This window comes from Chenopodium album, chromosome 22, assembly GCF_948465745.1.
Source record: "Chenopodium album chromosome 22, dcCheAlbu1.1, whole genome shotgun sequence".
Classification (NCBI taxonomy): Eukaryota; Viridiplantae; Streptophyta; class Magnoliopsida; order Caryophyllales; family Amaranthaceae; genus Chenopodium; species Chenopodium album.
In genome coordinates this window covers 6,510,082-6,533,188 of record NC_137855.1, presented here as the reverse complement: position 1 = coordinate 6,533,188, position 23,107 = coordinate 6,510,082, and the positions used below count along the sequence as shown (strand labels likewise).

The window sequence follows — 23,107 nt, the reverse complement described above, 5'->3', positions numbered from 1 at the left end:
TTTGGAAATTCAATAGGTTGAGTTAAAAGTAGATTAATACTCCGTATCATTATGCCTAAAATTTTATGGGTAATAATAGATGTAGCTCTTATATATAAGCATTAAATATACTTTTCAAAATGGAATTAAATTAGAAATTTATGACAAAATTACGCGCAGATCAGTGTAATTAATGTTAATATTTCCTCAATCTTTCCTTTTTGAGCTTCTTATACATACCCCTTATTATTTTCTAAATTTTATTTTCAATCTGTTTGGATTAGCTTAATTACAACCATAAATCATCCAGCTTGAGATAAACCATAAAGAAGTAAAACAAGTAAACAACCATAGATAAGGCAATGGCGTTTAAAAGGGGGTTGGGTAGGCCATGGTCTATTAACTTAATTTGAATATTACTTAAAAAAATTATGTCTATAAGTTAAATTTTTTTTGAAAGAAATTATGTCTATAAGTTATGACATAGTTGATATGGTATAATTTTGTGATCTAAAGTCATACTTCGTATATGATAGACATCCATATTCATTTTGAAATTACAAACATTAGAATTATGTTTAGATCATGTCTTATAATTTTAATATATTAGTTTAACGAGTTAGATGTAAGCGTGAAATACATTAGGTTCGATTGCTTAAAATAAAATTCCGATTCCACCACTACCACGAGACATTAATCATGATAATGTAAAACCCCTCCCCACCTAATAAGGCTAGTATATTCCTAAATCCTAAACAATATCCTAAATGTGAAGTGGACCAAGTGGTGTCTTTCTGAAGAAAAAAACAATACAAATAAAGTTACTAAAAATAATCTTATTTTAGCAAACGTGACCTCATAAAATAATACTCCGTATGAAATTTTGTTGGGTATTGATAAGTTTAAATGTATGATGAGTGCAATAAGAACATGCCCCAATCCTTACGTAATTGAACTAGCCCATTTCTGGATGCTTAACTTTGAAGCCAAATAAAAGGAATACATTTTCATTAAAAAGCCACCATGATCTTATTGATAATAATTATTGCTTAAAACTCTCTTTTTTCTTAAACTATACATAATTTTTTAATTCAAAACTTCTATCTAAAGTATCCATAAAACTATCATTATATATCTACACTTTGAATGCAACTACTTTAATAAAAATAACTAGTTTTCGGGTTTTCCTCGAGTAGTTTACCAATATCGGGTTCACAAAATGTAAGAAATCACATGGGATAAGCTTAAAAAACCAATTGAAGATGAGAATGATCTACATTTGCATTTTATGTGTTTTCTATTACTGCATATTACCTACTCTGACTTGATCGCTAGTTTCTGTTAATTAGAGGACAAATCGTGCAACGCCGAGGATGATAGTTGTACGAGATGGTCAAGGCCCTACGTTGGCCTAGATTAGTTTCAACTTCCTTATTGATCAATATGATGGCCGATGGGCGATGGTTCGCAACTACAATGAAATCCGCAACTTAATTAGCTTCTCGGTTTACGTGCTGACAATGCTGCCAAATAGCTGACTTTCATGGACCTTTGGTTGCGCCCTGTAGCAGGATAATTATGTATTCTGCAGGATAGCAAATTAGCAATATTATATGCAGTCCATTACGGAGTAGTTCTAATTAAGGTTGACAGATCATGGACTGCAAAGAATGGAGCAAACACCATAGATTCCACTGACATGAACCTGAGGAGGACGTTAAGTGCAGGGCCGGAGGTGTCCTTAAGAGGGAAGTCAATTATGGTGTTGCACTGTTGCCAACAACTACCGCCTTGGGTGAATTTGACCCTCGTGGTCCCAGCATTTTGGCATGATCCATAGAACAAGCCTGGTATCAGATGTATGGTTTCTAGCTATACTATATAATTGCGATTATGAAAAGAATTTCCAAATTTGTATGTGGCATCGCTATAACTATAATTTGGTGTGCCTTACCTTTCCGATGACAGCAGTTGTGTTGCCAGCAGCATCAAGAGCATACTCACAAGTCACAAGTCATGACTTCTAGCTAGTGCCCGTGCCCACCAACCCACCTTCCCCTATCATTATCACCAATGCGAGTATGGAAGAAACTTGGACCACAAACATCAATAGGAGTTCCAGTTAGTAATGTAGCAGGGAATGCACCCCAAAAAAACATTGTACTTTGCTTACACACCAGCCAGAGTGCCAGACTGAAGCTAACATAAATAGTTCCTGCAATAACATACATGGATGTTGTGAGAGTCTGTAACAGAATTATAACCAGAAGTACTACAAAAAATGACATTCATATTGCTCTGTTCTGCATACATCAGCCACATCCTGCACTTGACTGCGATTAACCTAAACAATTAACAAAAGTAAGTAGTTTATGGCTTAGGGAGCCAGCTCTCTTGTTTGTTTACTCCGTATTCAATGTATGCTCACAAAACCACTAATTTACTAGATAATCCTAACATCAAAGTACCACGAAACAACAAAAGAACGATTAGTTTTTGAGTTACGTTAGCTTATGTATGTCAAATGATCGCCCAAACACAAAGACTTGTCCTTCTATTCACTACCTGCTTTCAGTAGCAGACAGTATAAAAGATGACTTTCAAACAGTATGATTCCAAGTCCAGATAAAAATTAAAAAAAAGAACATGTAAGATGGAATGCAAGAGGTAGAACAGCAAACTTGCAATAAATTGATACCAACTGTATATTTTTGTCAAATAACCCTCATAAGGGTAATACTGTGTTGAAACTGATTATTCAAAATTCAGAATCAATTTCATACGTATTAAGATTGACAATACATCATGTTTGCTTCAAAAGATCACATGTAGCTAATAATCTCTACAATAACAAGAGTTCTGTCATTCAAAGTGAAAAATGTATGGAAAACAAAAGCATACCCCTTCCAACACCCTGGCTTTCACCATCCTCTTCTACTCATCTCTGCAAGAAAAAGAACCAAGGTCTAAAGGTTGGCATTTTGCAAAGGGAAGCCTTAAATCTTCATATGGAGAAGCTTCTACAGTTTTACCAGCAAAAACCACACATGAGAACAGCCCAGGAAAAGACAGGAAATATGGATGTATCGATTGTTGCAATAAATGAGCTGAAAGTAAGAGGCAACAGTCCTAATGTCCACTTTTGACTAGTTGCAAGATGTTTGGTATGAGCTGCAATTGCCAATTTGTTTGCACTATTCTCAGACTGATTCTGCGTAAGAAATTCTCTGCATCCAGTACTCCCCCAATGTTGCTTCAGTAAGAGGTCCAAACATACTTTTAGACTTTTTTAAGAGCAATCAGAAGTCAGAACGGATGAACGATGCCCCAGCCCATTGAGTCAATGCACTCAATTGGAACACGGAAACAAGAGTAGCTGACCAAGTCAAGAGAATCTCAATAGCTCAAGTTGCATATATTGAAACAAAGGCTTTTTCAGTCCATAATAAATAAAGGGAAATTATTAGAAATGTGATTCCCATTCTTAAATGCACATTCCCAATCTAAACATCCCACGTCGACAGCAGACTGTCATTTACATTACCAACCATGCTACTGATCAATGAAACTATCTCTTGGCATACAAATTGGCATGTGACTTGGTTCATCCTTATGTGTGATCTTCATGATTGCATGCTTGGGTTGCCCACAAAGGCAATGGTGCCTGAAATTTTACTGGAAGACCAGTAATAGGGTGTTCTAATGACAAACTCTCTGCATGAAGATTATGGACATCACAAATTTCCCCTTTCCACTCACATACACCTTCATATTTTACATCTCCTTTTATTGACAGTCCAAGGTACTGACAGTGCAACCTGATCTGATGTGTCCTTCCACTCTTTGGAAAAGCTCGGACCAATATCTCATCCCTTCCGTGTTTAGCATCTGTTGATGATTTATCCTCAACAACCACAACTTTTTCTAGATTTTCTGCACATTGGAATGACTCTTTAAAATGGACTACCCTATTTACTGATAATAGCTCAAAAAGTGTCTCCATGTCCTTCACCACAGATCCACCAGGTAGTTTCCGACCAACATCTGACGCAGCATATACACGCCAAGCACCAAATTTAGATCTACCATGGCCAGATTTTAACCTGATTCTATCCCATTTTGGTGCAGACCCTACACAAAGAGCCACATATGTTTTCTGAACCTTGTGATCAGTAAATGCCTTGACAAGCTTGGCAGCTACTTTGTGTAATTTGGTTATAACCATTACACCACTTGTATCACGATCCAACCTGTTAGCAAGATGTAACTCTGAAGCTTCAACTGAATCTGAAACAACCCGATGCAATTGCACATAAGTTGAAATGATAACATTCAAAGCCCCAAAAGATTTACAATTTGGTTACACTTGTCAAGTTAAAAAATTTCATTGCATCTGTCTCATCATATAAGCCCAGCTGCTCACTTGTAATGGCAAGCATCAGTATTTTAAAGTATTCAAACTATACAAGCAACAGTGTTCAGCATCCTAGAAAAATTATTGAAAATTTGATTTGATTTTCCAATCACGCAACAGTTCTTAGAATAGCTTATCTTGCAAAACTCAAAAGAGTCACAACAATTCTTACTAATTATGGAGTACTATAGATTAGAAGTTGACATCTCTTAACATTTATGTCCAAACTACCTAAGCAAGCAAGTTATTCCTATTTCCTCAATTCCTCACTTTAATAGCCTAATAGATTCACTTAAAATTTTGTAAACAATTCTTTCTTTGCTACATGCTACTTACAGTAACATCAAAATAAATAAAACTTCCTAGTTTCATGCCCATTTTCTTAGATTCATTCCATCACTAAACAAGTTGTATTCAATCAAACATTTCATAAAACTATCATTCTCTAACATAATAATGTGCAAATCAAATCTAATTCAAACAGTTTCAGTATATTCAATAATCAATAACAATCTCATGAATTTCATAAAAAAAAAAATCAAATTTGCCACGTTAAATAAACTACTGATTCAAAGGAAAGATCAACGAACCTGAAGATTGTTGAAGAAGACGAGGGACAGAAGACAGGACAGTCTCACAGTAAATCCCAGAGGGTTTATTAACAACCAGCAACCATTGATCCTCAAAGATGACGTCATCTCTGGAAAGATTGAAAACAGTGGCCTTTGAAGAAGCAGCCATGGCTCTGCTAAGCTCGATTTCCTTAGAAATTAGAGGTAATGGTGGGGACAATGGAGTTGGGTAAGAGGAAATTGATGGGGTTTTTGGGTCATTTGGCAAATGGGTTTCTTCCATTGAAGTTGAATTTGATTGTTTTGGGGTTTCTTCCATTGAAGTTGAATTTGATTGTTTTGGGGTTTCAATTGACATTGGAATTTGTGGGGTTGATTGAGAAAAGTGTTTGATTAGGGAGATTTTGATGTGGTGCTAGAGTTTAGAAGGTAGAGGGTGAGTTGAGCAACGATAATTGGAGAGCATAAGAGAATGCACATTACGAGGGCCAAATGGAGGAACAAGATTACGAGAGGTCTACTTATAGGTTGTGAGATTAATTAAGGGACAAACTGTCTATCAATACATGAGGTATTATCTCGTTTGGAGCGTGATTTTTCCAAGTATATATAGGCCCATTATTGCGCATAGCCGCATAGCACCTATATGTTAAACATGCATATAGGAGGACATTATGCGGTTTTTATTTTTTTTCTCAATTTGATGTTTTTCTACAATGGTATATTTTTGTGTACTATAATGTACCATTAAAGTATAAGTTGTATTAATATTACTTTTTTTGTATACTATAATGATGTAGTAGTACTTTTTATCATCCTATGCCATTGATTATTTTATCCTAAAATACCTACCACCTGTCACTTATTAGGCTATAGTGGTACATCTTGTCATCCTATATGTTTCTAAACATATAACTGCAATGCGCCAATACTTAACCAACCTTTTTAATTCCAAAAGGAATTAGCCTAAATGATGAGCTACACTATATCCTTCCCGCTTTATAAAATCAAGGTCAGAGTAGTAGATAGCAGCTTTCGTCAATCTCTTGGTGATGGCTTGACAATCAAATTTGATAATGATGTTCAAGCCATGTCTACGGGCAAGCTTGGTAGGTTGCAAAAATAATATATTGTTGAACTAAGAACAAATTATTTTACATCTTTATAAAATTTAATAAAATCGTATAATTACACGGATTAAGCTAGTAATTCTATATACGAAATATTTTTAAAAAAAAAAAAATCATCTTTAACGTGGAGTAAACCATTATTAAAAACATGCGCATCTCTTGTCAGATTTCAACAATTGGAGTATCAAACATATCAACTGATAAGCAAATCAAGCATCACTAGTAAATTCCATGGTAATCAATTATCGTAATATTTCAAGTTTAGCTTCTAATTTCTATACTTCAAACCGACACGTTAGAAATTCTCTTTGTGAGGAGGGTCTCTTAATGTTTTTTCTTCTTACCTTATTTAAAAAACAAAAAAGTGGGTGTAAATTGGCAAATTCCCTTTAGCAAAACAATAATACGACGTCGGATCAAGCGGAAATGCATACCATATTTGCACTCTCCATAAACCCTTCATTTCCCCCATAAACCCTCTTGTTTCTTCTTCTCCAACGGAGGCGAGTAAAAATGATACATTTTCTTGCTCGAAGAAGATCAAATTTACAATCTCGAATCTTCCATCAAACACCCAATCTAAGCTCTTTGCTCTTCTCTTCCAAATCAAACCCCCAAAACACCCACAATTTCCCGCCAAATCACCACAAATCAAGGCAATCAAGCATCCAAGATTCGACATCATGTATTGGGAATTCAATTCATTTGTTAAATTATTCTGGGTATTCACTAAATTTGCTTAAAAATGCGAAATTATCAAATGGGTCTAATCAGGGTTTGATTTTTTCAAGTGGGGTTCGATGTTTTAGTTCTCAAGTTGCAGACCCAGCAACTTCTGATGGATTAACTGTGGAAATAATTGTTGCTAGTCGATGGCCAATACTTGACGAAGATGAAGGTGATTGGAAGAGTCATGCTTCTGCTGTAGCGCAGTCTATTCATCTTATTAAAAAGCGATTGCAGGTAATTTATATGCTCAAAATTCATGTACATTATTGTATTTATGTGTTTATATGTTACTTTTATTATTCTCCTAGATTTATTTTGGTGGGACCGTGGGAGGAAGGTGTGGTTGTTTGAATTTGTGATTTTGTAACAAGTTTTGATAGAAATGTGGTGTATAGAAAGCCATAAAGGGCAATTATGTAGACGGGACTCGATCAAAGGTTTTGGGTATTATCGTCCCAGTCTTTACCGACTAAGCTAGTTGACATATGAAGATTAATGAGGAATGATGGTGAAAATCCTATGCCGGGTCCTTAACCTCGATGTTACTTTTAATTTGCTAATTTAAAGATTTTTGTTTGAGCTTGTAAATATGGAAACATATGCAATAGTTGTATACTTGTATTACCTAGGTCATTATAAGTTGTATTATCTAATGTCATATGTGATGTTGATGTTGATAGTGGAAAAAGTTGCTGGTGCGCTTGGACATGTTATCAGCTGAGCTGGATAAACCGAATCTGTGGGATGATCCTGTTCATGCTGGAAAGATTAGTCGTGAGCATGGTTCTCTCATGGGAAAAGTGAACGAGGTAATGGAGTTTGAGCAGGAGTTGATTGAGCACATTGATATGCTGAAGCTTGCTCGAGAAGAGAATGATTCAGAGTTGGAATCGGTGCGCTTCACTTCTTCTAGGCATGTTCTCATATCTTTTAATAAGTAGTCAAGACTGTAGAAAATGTGGTTATATCCAGTGAGCTTAGTTTTTGCCAACTTGTCAAGTGACTGTAGAAGTAAAATTCGTGTCTTGACCTTGTGGATATATAATATGTTGATCACTTCTATTTTCAATGTGTTGATATTTGAGAATGTTTAGTATGCTTCATACCTCCGTAATTCAATTCAGAATTCATTTATTGTTGAAATTGGGTCACTGCAGGTTTTATTCTCTGTTGTTGGCAAAGGTATATTAAATCACTTTGGGCTTTGAGTTTGGATTTTTACATATAGTAATTCACGATATGAATTGCTGATGCTTGAAAATGTTGTCTGTCAAATTTCAGTGCACGATTGCGAGTAAATGAGGGACTGAAAATAGTTGCTTCATGTTTATATGAAGGTCATTCATGATGGATATGGTGTACTATTATTAATTAATCAATATGTGTTGTACATTTTCATAGTAGCTTTGATACCTTCAAGATTTATTGGTTGATTAGTTTGCATGTTTTAATAAATCTGTGGAGCAAAAATTCCTTTAATCATTTTGGGACTAAGGCTTTGTTGTTGTGGAACAAAAACTGCACAATTTTTTCATGCTAATTTCTGTCAATTTCTGCATTCTGTTGTTGGTGTCAGAGCTAATGAAGAGTTCTCATTTGTGTTCCTATAAGCTTCAAAACCATTCTGATAGTCTTCCCTGGAATTTCCTATTACTTTTACAAAGCAAAAAGAAAATGGGACATCTGTTATAGAAGGTCTTGTATAATTTTGGAAGAAACACAATTTAATGTAATGATTTCTCTCTTTCTTTAAAGTGTTTTTTCAATGTGTTGAAACAGATGTCATAGCCACTGGGTGCATATTTATGAAGTGGGAAGTTTAGAGTACCATCAGATAGCAAAGACATGCTATATCTTTCAGTAGTTATAACTGAGCCTATAAGTTGAGTAAAGACTGATGGAGTTTGTTAGATAGATCAGACTTTGTTCATGTTTGGCGAAGTAAGCTGGTTTATAGCCTCTTTGTTGGGGATGCTTGGGGGAGCGGTTGGTCTGTGCTGGTGTGTAGGAATTCTGGAAATTTACCAGTTATGTTATTCAGACTCGGCCACTCGGGTACCCATGTCCGACATGGGTAAGTGTCCAAGTGTCTGAGGCGGCTGTTTTGTGAAAAAGTTCTATGATTTTGAACTAAAATGAAGTGTCCAAGTGTCATACCCATGTCTGAGTGTCGAGGGTCCAACATGGGTACTTAAGGTAAAAAGAAGAGTATGAGTAACATAGCTTACTAGAGAAGCTAGGTTGCTTCTCCTTGAAAAATCTGGAAGGCATTTTGTTTTTTGTGCCAAACAAACCTAAATGATTAGACGTAGTAAAATTTGGATATTGTCTGATACTGATGGTGGCAGCATCAAGCAGGTGCTTTTTATTGCTTTTGAACTGTGTTGTTTAGCAGTATTTTGCTTCAAGTAATCCTTTTATGAGATTACCAATGCCCTATGATGTTTACTTAATTAGCTTGTAGATTGCTGAAAACAAGTTTTATGCTTTGCAAAACAGGAACAAATGATGGTTAATGTTACTGTTAACTGTTAATTCTAGCTGTTCTCTGTCTGCCTGTAGAACATTCACTATACGTGTTAAGGCTTTCATTCTTCTCCACCATAGAATTCATACTTATTTACCTATGTTTAGAGTTTGTCATTTCGTTGGAAAGAGCAGTGCCAATGCTCTTAAATGTCTTAATAAACTTAAGGTGACAAGTTGACATATGAATGGCTCTTGTTGGCTTAGTTAGGTGTCTGTGTGTGTTTTTAAAATATATTCTTTGTCAAAAAAACTCTCCAGTTTATAGTTGGATTAGCATGACATGTGCTCAAAAAATTCAACCAGCTTGGTTGTTGAGGAGGTCTAATAATAAACACTTAAAAGTGTGTAAATGATTGAATCAGAATGCTTGCTTGTCTTTTTATTGTTTTATACATAATTACCCAGGTAGACCTTTTCATTTAGCCTGGTATGCATCTGAGACTTTTTTCAGCTTTTTTCTCTCATGAACAAAGAAGTTAATTTGACAAGTGGCGAGTTGCTAAATTTACTTTTCAAAAATTTCTAGCTTCCCTACTGGCTTCCATTCAGATAATTTGTATAATGCATTTATTAAATTAGTAGTTATCTTGTTAGCTCTCTCTAATACCTTGTATTTCATATAAACATGGTTTTAAACTTTTAATAATTTTATATAAGTTTCGTTACTTGGGAATTCAAATTAGCAATCTCTTTTATTTACTTTGTATTTGCCTGCAGGAAACAATGAATGCTTTACTTAAAATGAGAAGAGATTCAAAGGAAAGAGAACTTGATGCTATGTTATCTGGTGAACATGATTCCGCTTCTTGTTATATTGAGGTTAGTATCTTCTAGATGGCTTCCTGATGTAGACTTTGCATTGAGGGCATTGCCCAAATTAAATTACCTGGCTGCACTTCAGACAGTCATTTTATCATAAATGATGTCTCAGAAGAGTAAATGTGGCTTTTAGTATGCGATTACTTCTTCATTGTCTAATCTTGTATATACTATATATATGATAGCTGTGGCTGCTGTATAATATCTGGAGTTATGGACAGTATACTGGAAAGTCCATCTGTGTTCTGCTCATGAATTCTCATAAGATAGAAATATTTGGCTAGTGGTAAAGGAGGAATATAAGCTGTTAACGCAAACAAGAATATATGTCTTTTTAAAAATTGCCAATAACAATATACCCAAAGCAGTTTCCATCTCTGGCAACAATGCTCCACCATATACAAGTACATCTATTTCAGAAAATCAGGACTTGTCAAATAAATATTTTGGAACTATTTCTCTGAATGATCCACAAGTATATAACTTATAATCTCTTGACATTACATCTGTGTATCACTTCCTGTAGTTCTGACTGGAATTGTTTGCTCTACTGATATTTCTTGGGAAATGCTCTATTGAACTCTTGTTTGCCTGGCAGTAAAAAGTTAGACTAAAACTTGAGAAGTCTTTCACCCACTCCCCTCTTACTCATTCAGTATTCACATGTGAATTGGGAAACAATAATACTTTTTTTTTTTTTTTTTTTGGATGTTGGGGTCTGCAGAATTGTTTTGCTTCCTTTTCTAAGTATTTTTCCCTGGGAATCAAATTCCTTTGTGAACATAAATTGTACTTAGCATCTACGAGTCTACAATTAATCCCTGCTCTAGAAGAAGGGTTCTTGCTGTTCTATAGCTTCTCAAGTAACAAAAATTCTAAACTTTTATTTAAAGTTTAACTTGAATGTAGTTCCCTTTTTCAATTTACAATTTTAACTTGAAGATGATTCTATTGTAGGAGTTTATAGGTACTACGCAGCGGAAATAACATATATGAATCATATTCAATAAAGTACCTAATCCAAGGATCGCATGCATAACACACAAGACACATAATCATACCTTTGAAACGTGAATTCCACGAAGCTATTCGATAGGCAAATCAGGGAGAGAGTAGAGCCCCAAGTGTTGCTCCTCTACTTAGTCCACGAGATTCGAACGAGCCGTCCACCAATACTAGATTGGTCGAGTGATTGAGGAAAACCGCGATCACCACCTTTTCGGACAACCGACCACCGCACGAACCACCACCACCACGAGACACCACCGGCGCCGGGAGGAGGAGAGTGACGTGAGAGAGGGAGTATGAGAGGGGTTTGGTTTCGTGTTTGCTAATTAGGGTTTGATCTAAATGATCAGTAAATTCCTTTCTTGCAAACCTAGGCACCCAGTCTATTTATAATCTCATTATAATTAGACTAGGGCACGAAGCCCAATAGCCTCTTAAAGCCTCATATGGCCGGCCACCTAGAGTGATGAGGCCCATGATGGGCCTCGTCCTCTAATGCTCGATCTAGCCCCTTTGTGTGACCTTATAGGATCCGTCCAATTGGGCTTTGGCCTATTTTACTAGTCCAAAGATCGTAAGTACCTCTAGCTATGGCAAAACGACGACCCAAATGTCCGGACTTAATTATCTCCATAATTTGATCCAATTATATATCTAGTAATTGCACACGACGAAGACATAACTCCTTCAATCTCCCACTTGTCTGAGACAAGGGTGCAATATTCAAATTCCTTAAGTCAATGTATATGTCGATTTGATAATATGATTACATCACATGTCGAGATCATATTAATCTACAAATCGTTTCTTGAAATCTGAGTTAGAATTACAAAACCAAATGATTACTGAGTAATGCATTTGAACGCGGCCACGTATTTTCTGAATTCTCCCTCTTCAAGCGGCCATGACACATTTCCTAATTTAATAGGTAGACTCTATCCAATCTTGTGGCAACAAGCCTCCCACTCAACTTCTGAAATGACCAGGAAACACCCTTTATAATCTCCGGTTACGGGCAGACGTTTGAGTGTACCACAGCCATAACATCCATTGAATGAAATCAATGTTCCACTCATGTCAAAGGAATCCACTAATATATACGGAAGCTCTATACTTGAACTTCAAAGTAGGTCAATAGTTCAATCATGCATCATTCATGCATATCCAAGTGATTGACCGAGCATCACTATGCTCCTATAGCCCATGAAACTGCGCTATCCAATCAATCTTACATGCTAGTCCATTCATTGAAATCATTTATGTCCATTTTAATGATCTCGAACTAGGAACTTAAATAATATATGAATTTTGTTCACCCGTGGGGTTCCATTCAAAAGGTCATCAACCTAGTGAGCCCATCAATTCATAATTATTTTGGACATTTTATTTAATTTCAAAACCATAATTAAATAAGAGAAATAATAATTTCTGTTTTAAACATAATTCTGCAAATTGATGTATTTTCTTATGTAATATGTTTTCTCAAACATACACAACTTAAATTACATAATTAGCTTCAATCCAAGACTTTAACATGACTTTCATACCTTTGTCTATGGAAGGGGTTTAGTGATTTCTCACTCATAATAAAACTTTGCAGAACGTGACCTTCCGCTGGTCAATGATCTCATAACTGAGGCGATATCTCATATTCATTTGTTTGGATTTATGATATGACCCTGGCTCCTTTGTTCTTGGGCAAAGGTGACCCTTTAGTCACATGACATTTTAATCCAAACTTCCTCTAAAACTATCCGACTATAGCTTAATACACATATTCTGACATTGGGCATGCAATAGTGCTTTGCTTTGAACTTTTCAAGCTCACTATACTTCTCCACACTGACAAAATATGCATCTAGATCGAAATCTAGAATCATCTTGCCTGTTTGGAAAAACTTGCATTCGTAAAACTTTTGACAACTTGTTTATCTTTAACACCATAAACTAGAAAAATTCCTTTAGCGCTTCTCAAGTACTCAAGGATTTGTTCTTGGTAACTTTCTGTATGCTTACTCTGTATTCGCTTGAAACTTGTTACACATGCACAAGTCATATGTAACAACTTGCTTTGTACATTTCATGGCACATGTAATGGCCCCTTTTGCAGAAGTTTGAGGTACATTACCTTTACAACTCAACTCTACTAGCTTTTAAAGCACTGAGTTTTACTGAGTGTATAACCATGAGACATGGGAAGAGATCCTCTCTTAGAATCTTGCATCTTGAACTTGTCAAGAACCTTATCAACATAAGTCTCTTGATTAGATCCAGTCATCCTTCAAGATTCACTTTGTGGATTTTGATTCCCAATATGTACTCAATACCTCCTAAGTCTCCCATATAGAAACAGTTTTTCTAACCATTGTTGATATATCATTTCATATGAAATGTATGTCAACTACATACTAGACTAAGAAGACCAATTGCTCCCACTAAACTTCTTGTCTCTACAAGATTCCTTTTCATTCTTCCAAGGTAATCAAACTGTTTGATTTCCTAATGAATATTTCAACTCCCTAATGCTTACTCCAATCCATAAAAGAATTTCTGAAGTTTGCAAAACTTTCTAGGAATTTCTGGATTTCAAAACTCTTAGGTTGTATCATATACATTGACATCCATCAAGAATACTTCATGAAGGTGATTTTGATTTCCAAAACTAGAAATAATCCGAATAGGCTTACATGACTAATAGGTTTGACCCTATTTGTAAGACTGTCATGGACTAGCACATCTTTACAGACATGGAGTCCATTCTGGATTTCTTGGCTTTAAGCCACTTCCTGAGTTGGCACTTGTCCAAAGCTTGTTTGTAGGTATGGATTCCAACCATTCCAATAGGAAAATTTTAGAATCCACCTTATAATAGAATTGCAACAAACTGTTTGTTTCGATCCTAAGTAACCTACAATAGGTATGAGCGACAATAGAAATATTCTCTTCAACTCTTTGAAGCCTTTCATTCTAGTAGGACGATAGAAGTCTCGCTACTTGAATTAGCTTGCTTCGACACATGTTTTATCAAATTAGCTGATTTCATGCGCCTTCGTCTCTGATGTAGTGGTATCCACATCCCTTTGTTGCTCGTCTCGAATCTCATCGAGATCTAACTTTACTCCCACTTGGCTTTGTAGGAAGACATTTCTTTCTATAAAGACACTATCGCGAGCAACAAACATTTTGTTTTTACGCGATTGTAGGAATAATACCTCTGATTTTAGGGTTTATTATGTTATCTTTGTAAACATTTTACATAGATTTCATACTCCCTCAATCCTGTTTAGAAAAGATTACTTTGGAACATTTCCAGTCTATAACATTTATGACATCTTTTCTACTGCTTTGGTTAAGTTTCTGTTTAGTATATTCGCAATTGTTGTTGTTCTAATGCATATCCTCAAAACGATATTTGTAAATCATTAAATCTTGGATCGAACCATGGCAAGCAAAGTTTGATTCCTACTTTATACATACATTTTAATTGTAATGTTCCTGGATTGTGGACTAATTCAACAATTCCTTTTAGATGATCATTTATTTTGAGTTAAATATTTATCACAACAATCATATTGTAGTGCTAATATGTTTATCTCAAACTTAATTTTACATTTCATTTTGGAATTTTTGAACATTTCAATGACTCCAACTTTTATTTCATTAAGTAATTATCGACATATTTACTTAAATCGTTAATAAGAGCAATGAAATAGTTAAATCCTTTTGCTAAATCTTGAATTTATGGTACACTTACATCATATGTTTGTGTTCCAAAAGGTCATTTTTAGCTCTTTTACCCTTTCAACTAAAAGGTAACTTGGTCATTTTACCTTATCAAGCATGACTTCTAATTCTCAAGTGATTCATAATCATATAAGAGTAAGAGTCCATCCATAACTTTGGATGTGCAAATGGTTTATGTGACCTAATCTTAATTTGTTGTAAGTAAGTTTACTTTGAATCATCTAAATTTACTTTTGTGATCTACTTATATCAATGTCATAAATAAAAATTAACTCATATCTAGCAAAATGAAAACAATTTATTACCTTTGGTCATGGATCAACATTTGTCCAAGCCAAGTAAAACCAAATCAGTATTCAAAACAAGAAAACCGAAATATTGTCTCATCAAAAACTGGAAATTGTTCTAAATGTCATGATAAACTAATCAGAAAATAAAACTATGAAGCTATCTCTAACCACTTAATACTCCTAGTGCACCTTCAAGCTCCATCTCCATGCTAGCTTCACTTGTTTGCAGTTCCTGCGCAACATCATAATGTTAAGCTCTGCAACTTGGTATTACATACCTTAGTGAAAGTTAAAATGTTTATAACATAATACCTGAGGTTGATGCTCCATTCTTCTTCTTGAGGAAATCAAGGTATTTCTGGCAATTGCGTTTCCAATGTCCCTTCTTCTTGCAGTAAAAGCATTCACTCTCACTTGCAGCTTTGGGTTTTGGATTAGCCTTAGGCTTTTCAGGAGCCTTGGCAACTTGCTTGCCCTTGCTCTTGGCACTAGCCTTTTGCCCCTTCTTTTTGAACCCCTTTCCCTTTTGAATCATAAGAACTTCCTTCTTAGGTTCCTTAGGGATTTGTTTCTCAGCACTAACCAGCATTGCATGCAATTGATTCATAGTCTTTGCATTCGCAGTCATGTTAAAGTTCATGATAAACTGGTTAAAACTTTCTGGAAGTGAGTGGAGAATGATGTCTGTTGCCAAATCATCACTAATTGGGTACCCCAGTTTTTCCATACTTTGAATTAGGCCGATCATTTTGAAAACATGATCATGAACTGTGGCACCCTTCTCCATTCTACAATCCAGAATCTCACGATGAAGCTCATACCTTTCAACTCTAGCTTGTTTCTTAAACAAAGCTTTCAGCTCTTCCATGATTGAGTAGGCATCCTGGTCTTCAAAACGCTTTTGAAGACTAGGTTCCATGGTAGCAATCATTAAGCAAGTGATAAGCATAGCTCTATCATGAGCTTCCTTGTGCTTCATGAGTTCTGCCGCAGTTGGATTTTCTGGGAGAGGTCCTGGTAATGGGGTATCAATGACATGCTCCTTACCTTCAGGTTTCAGAACAAGCCTTAGCATTCTTTCCCACTTGGAAAAGTTTTCCCCTGTCAACCTATCCTTCTCAAGGAATGGTCGCAAATTGTAAACGTTGCTGTCATTGTTATTACGGCTACCCATCTATGTCAAAATAAGGCAAAGTTTAATAATTATGTTTAATAAAATTAAAGTACCATAAAAGCATTCATTTTGGTAACTTTAAAACACTTTATTCAATAATTAAATGATCCCAATTGAATTTTAAGTGATTCCAAGATCCTTTATTTGTGCAATAATTGACCGGACTGAGGCCCTGCCATCAACCATTACATTTTCAAGGTGAGTAAACTCTTTACTGATTACAACTCTTGTAATTCTTGGTTGAATAATTAACCATCACATGTTTAATTATTACCCTTAGCTTCAAGGTTCTAAACTGATCTTTAGGTAACCTTGTTGAGTATAACCAATTAAAAGTGTAGAACGTGATCTACCCCCACTTCCCCAAGATATATTATGATGCTCTGCTGAGGCCGACCCATCATAAACGATCGAAGGTTTTGTCGGGTTTTTAATTGGAAAAGCTGCCTCAATATTACTGGGATCTAGATTCATTATGTTGTGATTATTTAGTGAACTCTAGCGCATCATCAATCAACATAAATAAACCTAAACATGCATAATTTACTAATGCAATAAAATATGACATAGTATGGCCCCTTAGTCCTAAGAAAACTAGAAATGAAAATTGCTCCCACTTGAATCATCATGGATCTTCTTCCACCTTGCTCCTTTGGGCCTTCACTTCATGAGCTTATTTTGGGCTAACACCATTTAAATAACTATTCTATTTACATTAAATAAAAGTTATAAAAATACTCAACGGTACGCAGACCGTATTTAGATTACAAAAATACATCACGATACGCAGATCGTATTTAAGAATCTATGGGCCATACTAGTCTATATATAGTGACATAATATCATATATTAGAAAAGTGCCATATAATAAATCACTCAACATGCTTGTCTAAACTACAACATCGAATGTTCATAATAAAGTCAACGCATTTCCTAAAATATCTTATATTTTAATCATAATTAGATAATATCATATATTATTCATGACGGTTCATAAAATATCATATATTTAATTTAGTCATGAGATAGAATCAAATCACATTTTAATCTAGAAAGATAAATCATATTTAATCTTCCATGATTATCCTAACTAATTTAGGAGATTCTATCCTAATTACTAGCCAATCAAATAATTTTAAAATCAATTACATCCTAATCTAATTATGGGATAATCACATTATTTAAATCAGTTATTATCCTTATGGAATATGCTCAGAATATCCTAGTCAATCTTATCCATAATTAACCACTTTAATTTAGGATAATTACCAAAATAACAAACTAAATATGGATAATATCAAATATAACAACTTTTGAATATTTGATTTTATCCTAAAATAAAAGATTTTATCCAAATAAAACCAACTTTATCTTTTAAAATAAAAGATCATATTTTGAAAATATTTTAACTTATCCAAAATAAAACCGATTTTATCTCAAAATAATTCGTAATTATCCTGAAATAATTTTTTTTTAAAAACAGAAATTTTTTTTTTTTTTTGAAAAACCGCAACCACTAACGCCGGCCACCGTGGTTGGCTAGCCGAAGCTAGCCACGGTGGCTGGCTGCCGTGACAGCAGCCACTGCCGCAAAGGGCAGCAGCGTGGCAGCTGCTACTGCCGGGGGCTGCAGGCCACCGTGCGTGGCCAGCCGAGGCTAGCCACGGTGGCTGGCTGCCTTGCAGCAGCACCCCGGCGCTGGCAGCCGCGGCAGCAGCCGTGCAACGGTTGCACGCTGCTGCCCACAGCCACCTTGGACCGCCGCCCTCCCTTCCCCTCCCTCTTGGACCGCCACCTGGTCGGCAGCCGCCGTGGCTGCACCACCCAGCCGCGGTTGCCGACCAAAATAATTTTTTTTTTTTTTTTTTTTTTTTTTTTGTGTTTTCAATTTAATTAAAATAGCATTTATCCTAATTAAATTAAATTAGTCCATAAGATTAAAATTAAATCATATTCAACTTTAAAATTAGGGTTCATCATAAAATTAATCCCAATTTAATTCTAACTTTTAAAATTAAATCTATGATCATACATAAAACATTTTTATGCATAAATCAATTCAATTAAAATTATGAAACAAATTTAAAACGTAATCAACCAAAATAAGCATCAAAATTCATAATTTTAAGGCTAATAAGGTTCGAATTTTCGAATAAATTAGGGTTAGGGTTCGAAATTTTTGAACAATTTTAGGGCATAATTCGGTCCTCTTCATGGCTATTTGAGCATAATTAAATCGCAATTAACCGATTCCAAAAGTTTAATCACATTAAATATAATAATCGAACCATAATTAAATTAATTTCTCCCTCTTAATTGATTATAAAATTAACGTGGACATCAAATAATCGTATTATTATGATCTAGCGCGTTCATGCAAGAGGCTAACTGATACCACTGTAGGAGTTTATAGGTACTACGCAGCGGAAATAACATATATGAATCATATTCAATAAAGTACCTAATCCAAGGATCGCATGCATAACACACAAGACACTTAATCATACCTTTGAAGCGTGAATTCCACGAAGCTATTCGTCAGGCAAATCAGGGAGAGAGTAGAGCCCCAAGTGTTGCTCCTCTACTTAGTCCACGAGATTCGAACGAGCCGTCCACCAATACTAGATTGGTCGAGTGATTGAGGAAAACCGCGATCACCACCTTTTCGGACAACCGACCACCGCACGAACCACCACCACCACGAGACACCATCGGCGCCGGGAGGAGGAGAGTGACGTGAGAGAGGGAGTATGAGAGGGGTTTGGTTTCGTGTTTGCTAATTAGGGTTTGATCTAAATGATCAGTAAATTCCTTTCTTGCAAACCTAGGCACCCAGTCTATTTATAATCTCATTATAATTAGACTAGGGCACGAAGCCCAATAGCCTCTTAAAGCCTCATATGGCCGGCCACCTAGAGTGATGAGGCCCATGATAGGCCTCGTCCTCTAATGCTCGATCTAGCCCCTTTGTGTGACCTTATAGGATCCGTCCAATTGGGCTTTGGCCTATTTTACTAGTCCAAAGATCGTAAGTACCTCTAGCTATGGCAAAACGACGACCCAAATGTCCGGACTTAATTATCTCCATAATTTGATCCAATTATATATCTAGTAATTGCACACGACGAAGACATAACTCCTTCATCTATTTGAAAGTAGCAGATTGAATCCAGATATTAGATAAGAACCTTACGCATTGCTATAAAGAAGCCCAGATTTAAATCCACGTGCAAGACAGACTGTATTAGCATATGTGCCTATGTAGTGTAGCAGAGACAGGAATGCTGTTTCACCTAAAAAACCCTCAAATATACCGGAGATATCAGTGGGATTGTAACTATTGCACAATTACAATTCACAAACGTTTGAAATTGGATCATACTAGTAATATCTACCTGCTTTTCTATATTTCACTCTCTTCTACCTATATTTTTCTCAATGTATTATGAGATTTTGGCTCACATTTTGCTTATTTCTGAGAAGGAGAATAACAAGATTGCATATCATTAATTGCTGTAGGTTCAAGCTGGAGCCGGTGGCACAGAGAGCAATGACTGGGCTTTTATGGTCATGGAAATGTACAAATCATGGGCTCAACGATGTGGATATCGCGTTAGTGTTCTGGAGGAAATGGCTGGTGAAATTGCAGGGATCAAGGTTATGCCTTTCATTTATTCTACCTTTACTATCCCCTATTCATTGCCTAAAATGACGGGCAGCCTTGGTTATGATATACTAAATGGAATTACATTGTGTGATTAAGGAATAGAAAGGAACAAATACTATTAGGATTAAGCTTATCCACCTATTGATGTATACGGGTTGCATTTTTTATTCATTCCAGGAGTATTGTGCTTTACATACATTCAGAAATCTTTCTTTGATAGTGATTGCCTTGGTCTCATTCACGCAATTAAATCACAAGAGAGAATTAGCTCTCTTCTTATTATCATTATGATAAACATAATGTTTGTAGATCTTTGGACTTTGTGTCCTTTAATTTTGCCCATGAATTAGCTCATATAACTCCTTGTGCTATAGGTCATGTCTTTGGTTGACGGATTTTCCGGCTTGCATTGTACCTCTATTGAACTCTGATATCTCTATGAATGAATGATTGTAGCCCTAATCTTTCCTTGATTATATCTAATAATTTTTTATTTTTTATTTTTCTTGGATTTCAGCGGGCAACAATCAAAGTAGATGGTGAATATGCATATGGATATGCAAAAGCAGAAGTTGGGGTACACAGATTGGTTCGTATTTCTCCATTTGATAGTGCAAAACGCAGACATACGTCATTTGCTGCTGTAGCAGTTATTCCAATCCTCAAAGATGTATCCACACGTGTGGAAATTAAAGAATCAGATCTCCGCATTGATCGATATCGTGCTGGTGGAGCTGGTGGCCAGTCGGTCAACACTACAGACAGTGCTGTGAGGATAACTCATATCCCTACAGGGATTGTCGCTACTTGTCAAAATGAAAGGTTTACATGCTCATCTTTGGTTATAGTTTCATAGACTTTGATGCATAGACGAAGAACTACTAATGTTTTTCCTATTATCATGCTAAGTTAATATCCTTCATGCCATATATACTGTTAAAGTTACCATTAAATTGACGGTCTTACAATAATATCAGTGTAAGCCCGCCTTATACGAAGTACAAGATTTATTGTAAAGGGAGTTGTTAGATGAGACAAACTGATCCTGGAACAAAATAAAAACGAGGAATTCAAACCAGTTAAGGCAGTAATCAATTTTCCTCACCATGTCTTATTATAGAATCCCGCGTCTTTCTATAGCCATCTTCTTCACCTAAAAGTTTCCCGGTGCTGTATTTCTCTCACTGATTTTCATATTGTTTTATTTGTCAACAACATAAGGTCACAGCATCAAAACAAGGCTTCAGCGATGGCAGTTCTCCAATCTCGTGTAGACCAGCTTGAGATAGCTCGCCAAGCTCAAATGAATGCTCAGCATACAGAATCACTTACAGAAATCAGTTGGGGCGCTCAGATAAGATCTTATGTTCTTCATGTAAGGATATTCATATTTCAGCATACCAAAACCGATGAATGAATAAATAAATAACATTCCCACCAAAACCTGAGATGTTAAAAGAAACTATCTAATGGATATTGAGCAAAGTTAAATGATTCTTTTACTGTCTTGTTGCAGCCTTACCGAATGGTGAAGGATCATCGTACAGATTTTGAGGTCTCAGATCCTGATTCTGTGCTGGAAGGTGACCTTGATGGTTTCATTCTCAGCTATCTGTCTGCGTCTTTAGATAAAGCTGGAGATAATTTGTGACATTAAAAACTGACATAACTCAAAAGTTTAGCCTTCCCTCTCAAAGGATGATCATTTATGGAAATATGGGAGCACAATTTCCGGTAGTATTATCGTTGTATGTGCTTACCAGTTTTACCAACGAACCTAAGAAATAAATGTACTCTTTTACATGATAGATTCTATTATAGCTACCAAATCCCGTTGTAGTTTTATTTAAACTGCTCAAATTATTCATTGACAAATGAAATTCGCACCAAGAATTCTTGGTGTTGGACAAAATTTAATTTTGTAATGATACAAGTAGTTGATTTGTAAGGTTTATTGAAATCCAGTTTATGAAGAATATCTAATGTTACTATGCTGTAAATACTAGTAATAAAAATGCCTATATTCTTACTACCAACAAAAAAAACATAACATATTCTCATTCAGGGCATTCATCGTCTGCATTGGCAATCTGTTATGGGCTAATTGTTATCCCAATTAACAAAATATTGGTAGCTAGGTTGAGAATAATAACCATTTGTATCTTAAACAACATGATTTAGCAGATAGCCGCCATTTCCTTGTGAACATCCAACACCACTAGATGAAGCCTCATCCACAGAATACAAAGGCAAGGGTGGAGGATCACTCGGGACATAGTGATTGTACATTGCATCATTTTGATTAATGTTATAACAATTCTCCGCAAAACTCGAAGGTGGTGGTTGAGGATTGTGTCGAGTATCATTCGGCACATAGTGATTGCACATTGCATCATTTTGATTGATGTCATAAGACTCATAACAATTTTCCGCAAAACTCGAAGGTGGTTGTTGAGGATTGTCTATTAGACTTGGCGCATAGGGAAAATTGAACTGGCCTATTGTTTGATCAATAGTTTGATCGTCCAAAGAATTTATATGGTTTGCACCATCTATAAAATTGAAAAAAAGAGACTGATTATTTAGGAAACTTAAAAAACATGCACAAAACATGAATTCCTAATCTCGTACATGCAATTTATAGAATATAACGAAAAGATAAGATATCTATGCAGCTGCACAAGCATCTTAATTTTCCATATAGTCTCTTACGTTTATAAATTGAAATATGATTAATTAATTTATAACCATAATTTTTTAAAAATTATCGGTAAGATTTAATGATTTTAAAATGTTAATATTAATTATAAATCAGTTTAATTATTTTTTGCATAAAAATAATTTATTTTTCTGATTTTTAAATTTATAAACAATTTAAAATTGAATTGCATAAATCATTAAATAACAGTTGTCCAATTTTAAAATTACAGTTGTACAGTTGTTAAGAAACTTCATAAAAACATGCACAAATACATACATCCTCAGTTCTTATTTACAATTCTAGCTACAACTTCTCACATGATTATTATTTTTTTTTTTTATCATTTGTTAA

The 23,107-nt window shown here is 35.3% G+C and overlaps 2 protein-coding genes across 5 annotated transcripts; one reads left to right on the top strand and one right to left on the bottom strand.

Moving 5' to 3' along the window:
- Nucleotides 1-1,001: 1,001 nt before the first annotated feature.
- LOC145605459 (RNA pseudouridine synthase 1-like) lies at nt 1,002-5,496 on the bottom strand. Of its 3 annotated transcripts, none has more exons than XR_014105081.1 (4): nt 4,984-5,496; nt 2,881-4,266; nt 1,679-2,194; nt 1,002-1,564 (listed from the first exon to the last, which is right to left on the bottom strand). XR_014105081.1 is itself a non-coding variant. In XM_081661514.1 (2 exons), the coding sequence occupies exons 1-2, from the start codon at nt 5,321-5,323 to the stop codon at nt 3,590-3,592; spliced, it is 1,017 nt and encodes a 338-aa protein (XP_081517640.1). In that variant the 5' UTR covers nt 5,324-5,496; the 3' UTR covers nt 2,793-3,589. The 3 variants fall into 3 exon arrangements, 1 of the variants encoding a protein (XP_081517640.1); XR_014105082.1 differs by having other exon boundaries at nt 1,685-2,194; XM_081661514.1 differs by lacking the exons at nt 1,002-1,564; nt 1,679-2,194 and having other exon boundaries at nt 2,793-4,266.
- Nucleotides 5,497-6,569: 1,073 nt separating this feature from the next.
- On the top strand, nt 6,570-22,025 carry LOC145605626 (peptide chain release factor PrfB2, chloroplastic-like). Of its 2 annotated transcripts, XM_081661697.1 has the most exons (8): nt 6,570-7,058; nt 7,505-7,717; nt 10,071-10,172; nt 19,908-20,045; nt 20,573-20,644; nt 20,744-20,877; nt 21,277-21,430; nt 21,572-22,025. In XM_081661697.1, the coding sequence occupies exons 1-8, from the start codon at nt 6,609-6,611 to the stop codon at nt 21,704-21,706; spliced, it is 1,398 nt and encodes a 465-aa protein (XP_081517823.1). In that variant the 5' UTR covers nt 6,570-6,608; the 3' UTR covers nt 21,707-22,025. The 2 variants fall into 2 exon arrangements, with proteins under 2 accessions (XP_081517823.1, XP_081517822.1); XM_081661696.1 differs by having other exon boundaries at nt 20,573-20,877.
- Nucleotides 22,026-23,107: the final 1,082 nt, after the last annotated feature.

Coding starts and splice junctions, on each gene's coding strand:
- LOC145605626 (XM_081661696.1), top strand. CDS start 6,609: ATGATACATTTTCTTGCTCGAAGAAGATCAAATTTACAATCTCGAATC. Junction 7,059..7,504: donor TTATTAAAAAGCGATTGCAG/GTAATTTATATG, acceptor TGATGTTGATAG/TGGAAAAAGTTGCTGGTGCG. Junction 7,718..10,070: donor ATGATTCAGAGTTGGAATCG/GTGCGCTTCACT, acceptor ATTTGCCTGCAG/GAAACAATGAATGCTTTACT.
- LOC145605459 (XM_081661514.1), bottom strand. CDS start 5,323: ATGTCAATTGAAACCCCAAAACAATCAAATTCAACTTCAATGGAAGAA. Junction 4,267..4,983: donor TCTTCTTCAACAATCTTCAG/GTTCGTTGATCT, acceptor GGGTTGTTTCAG/ATTCAGTTGAAGCTTCAGAG.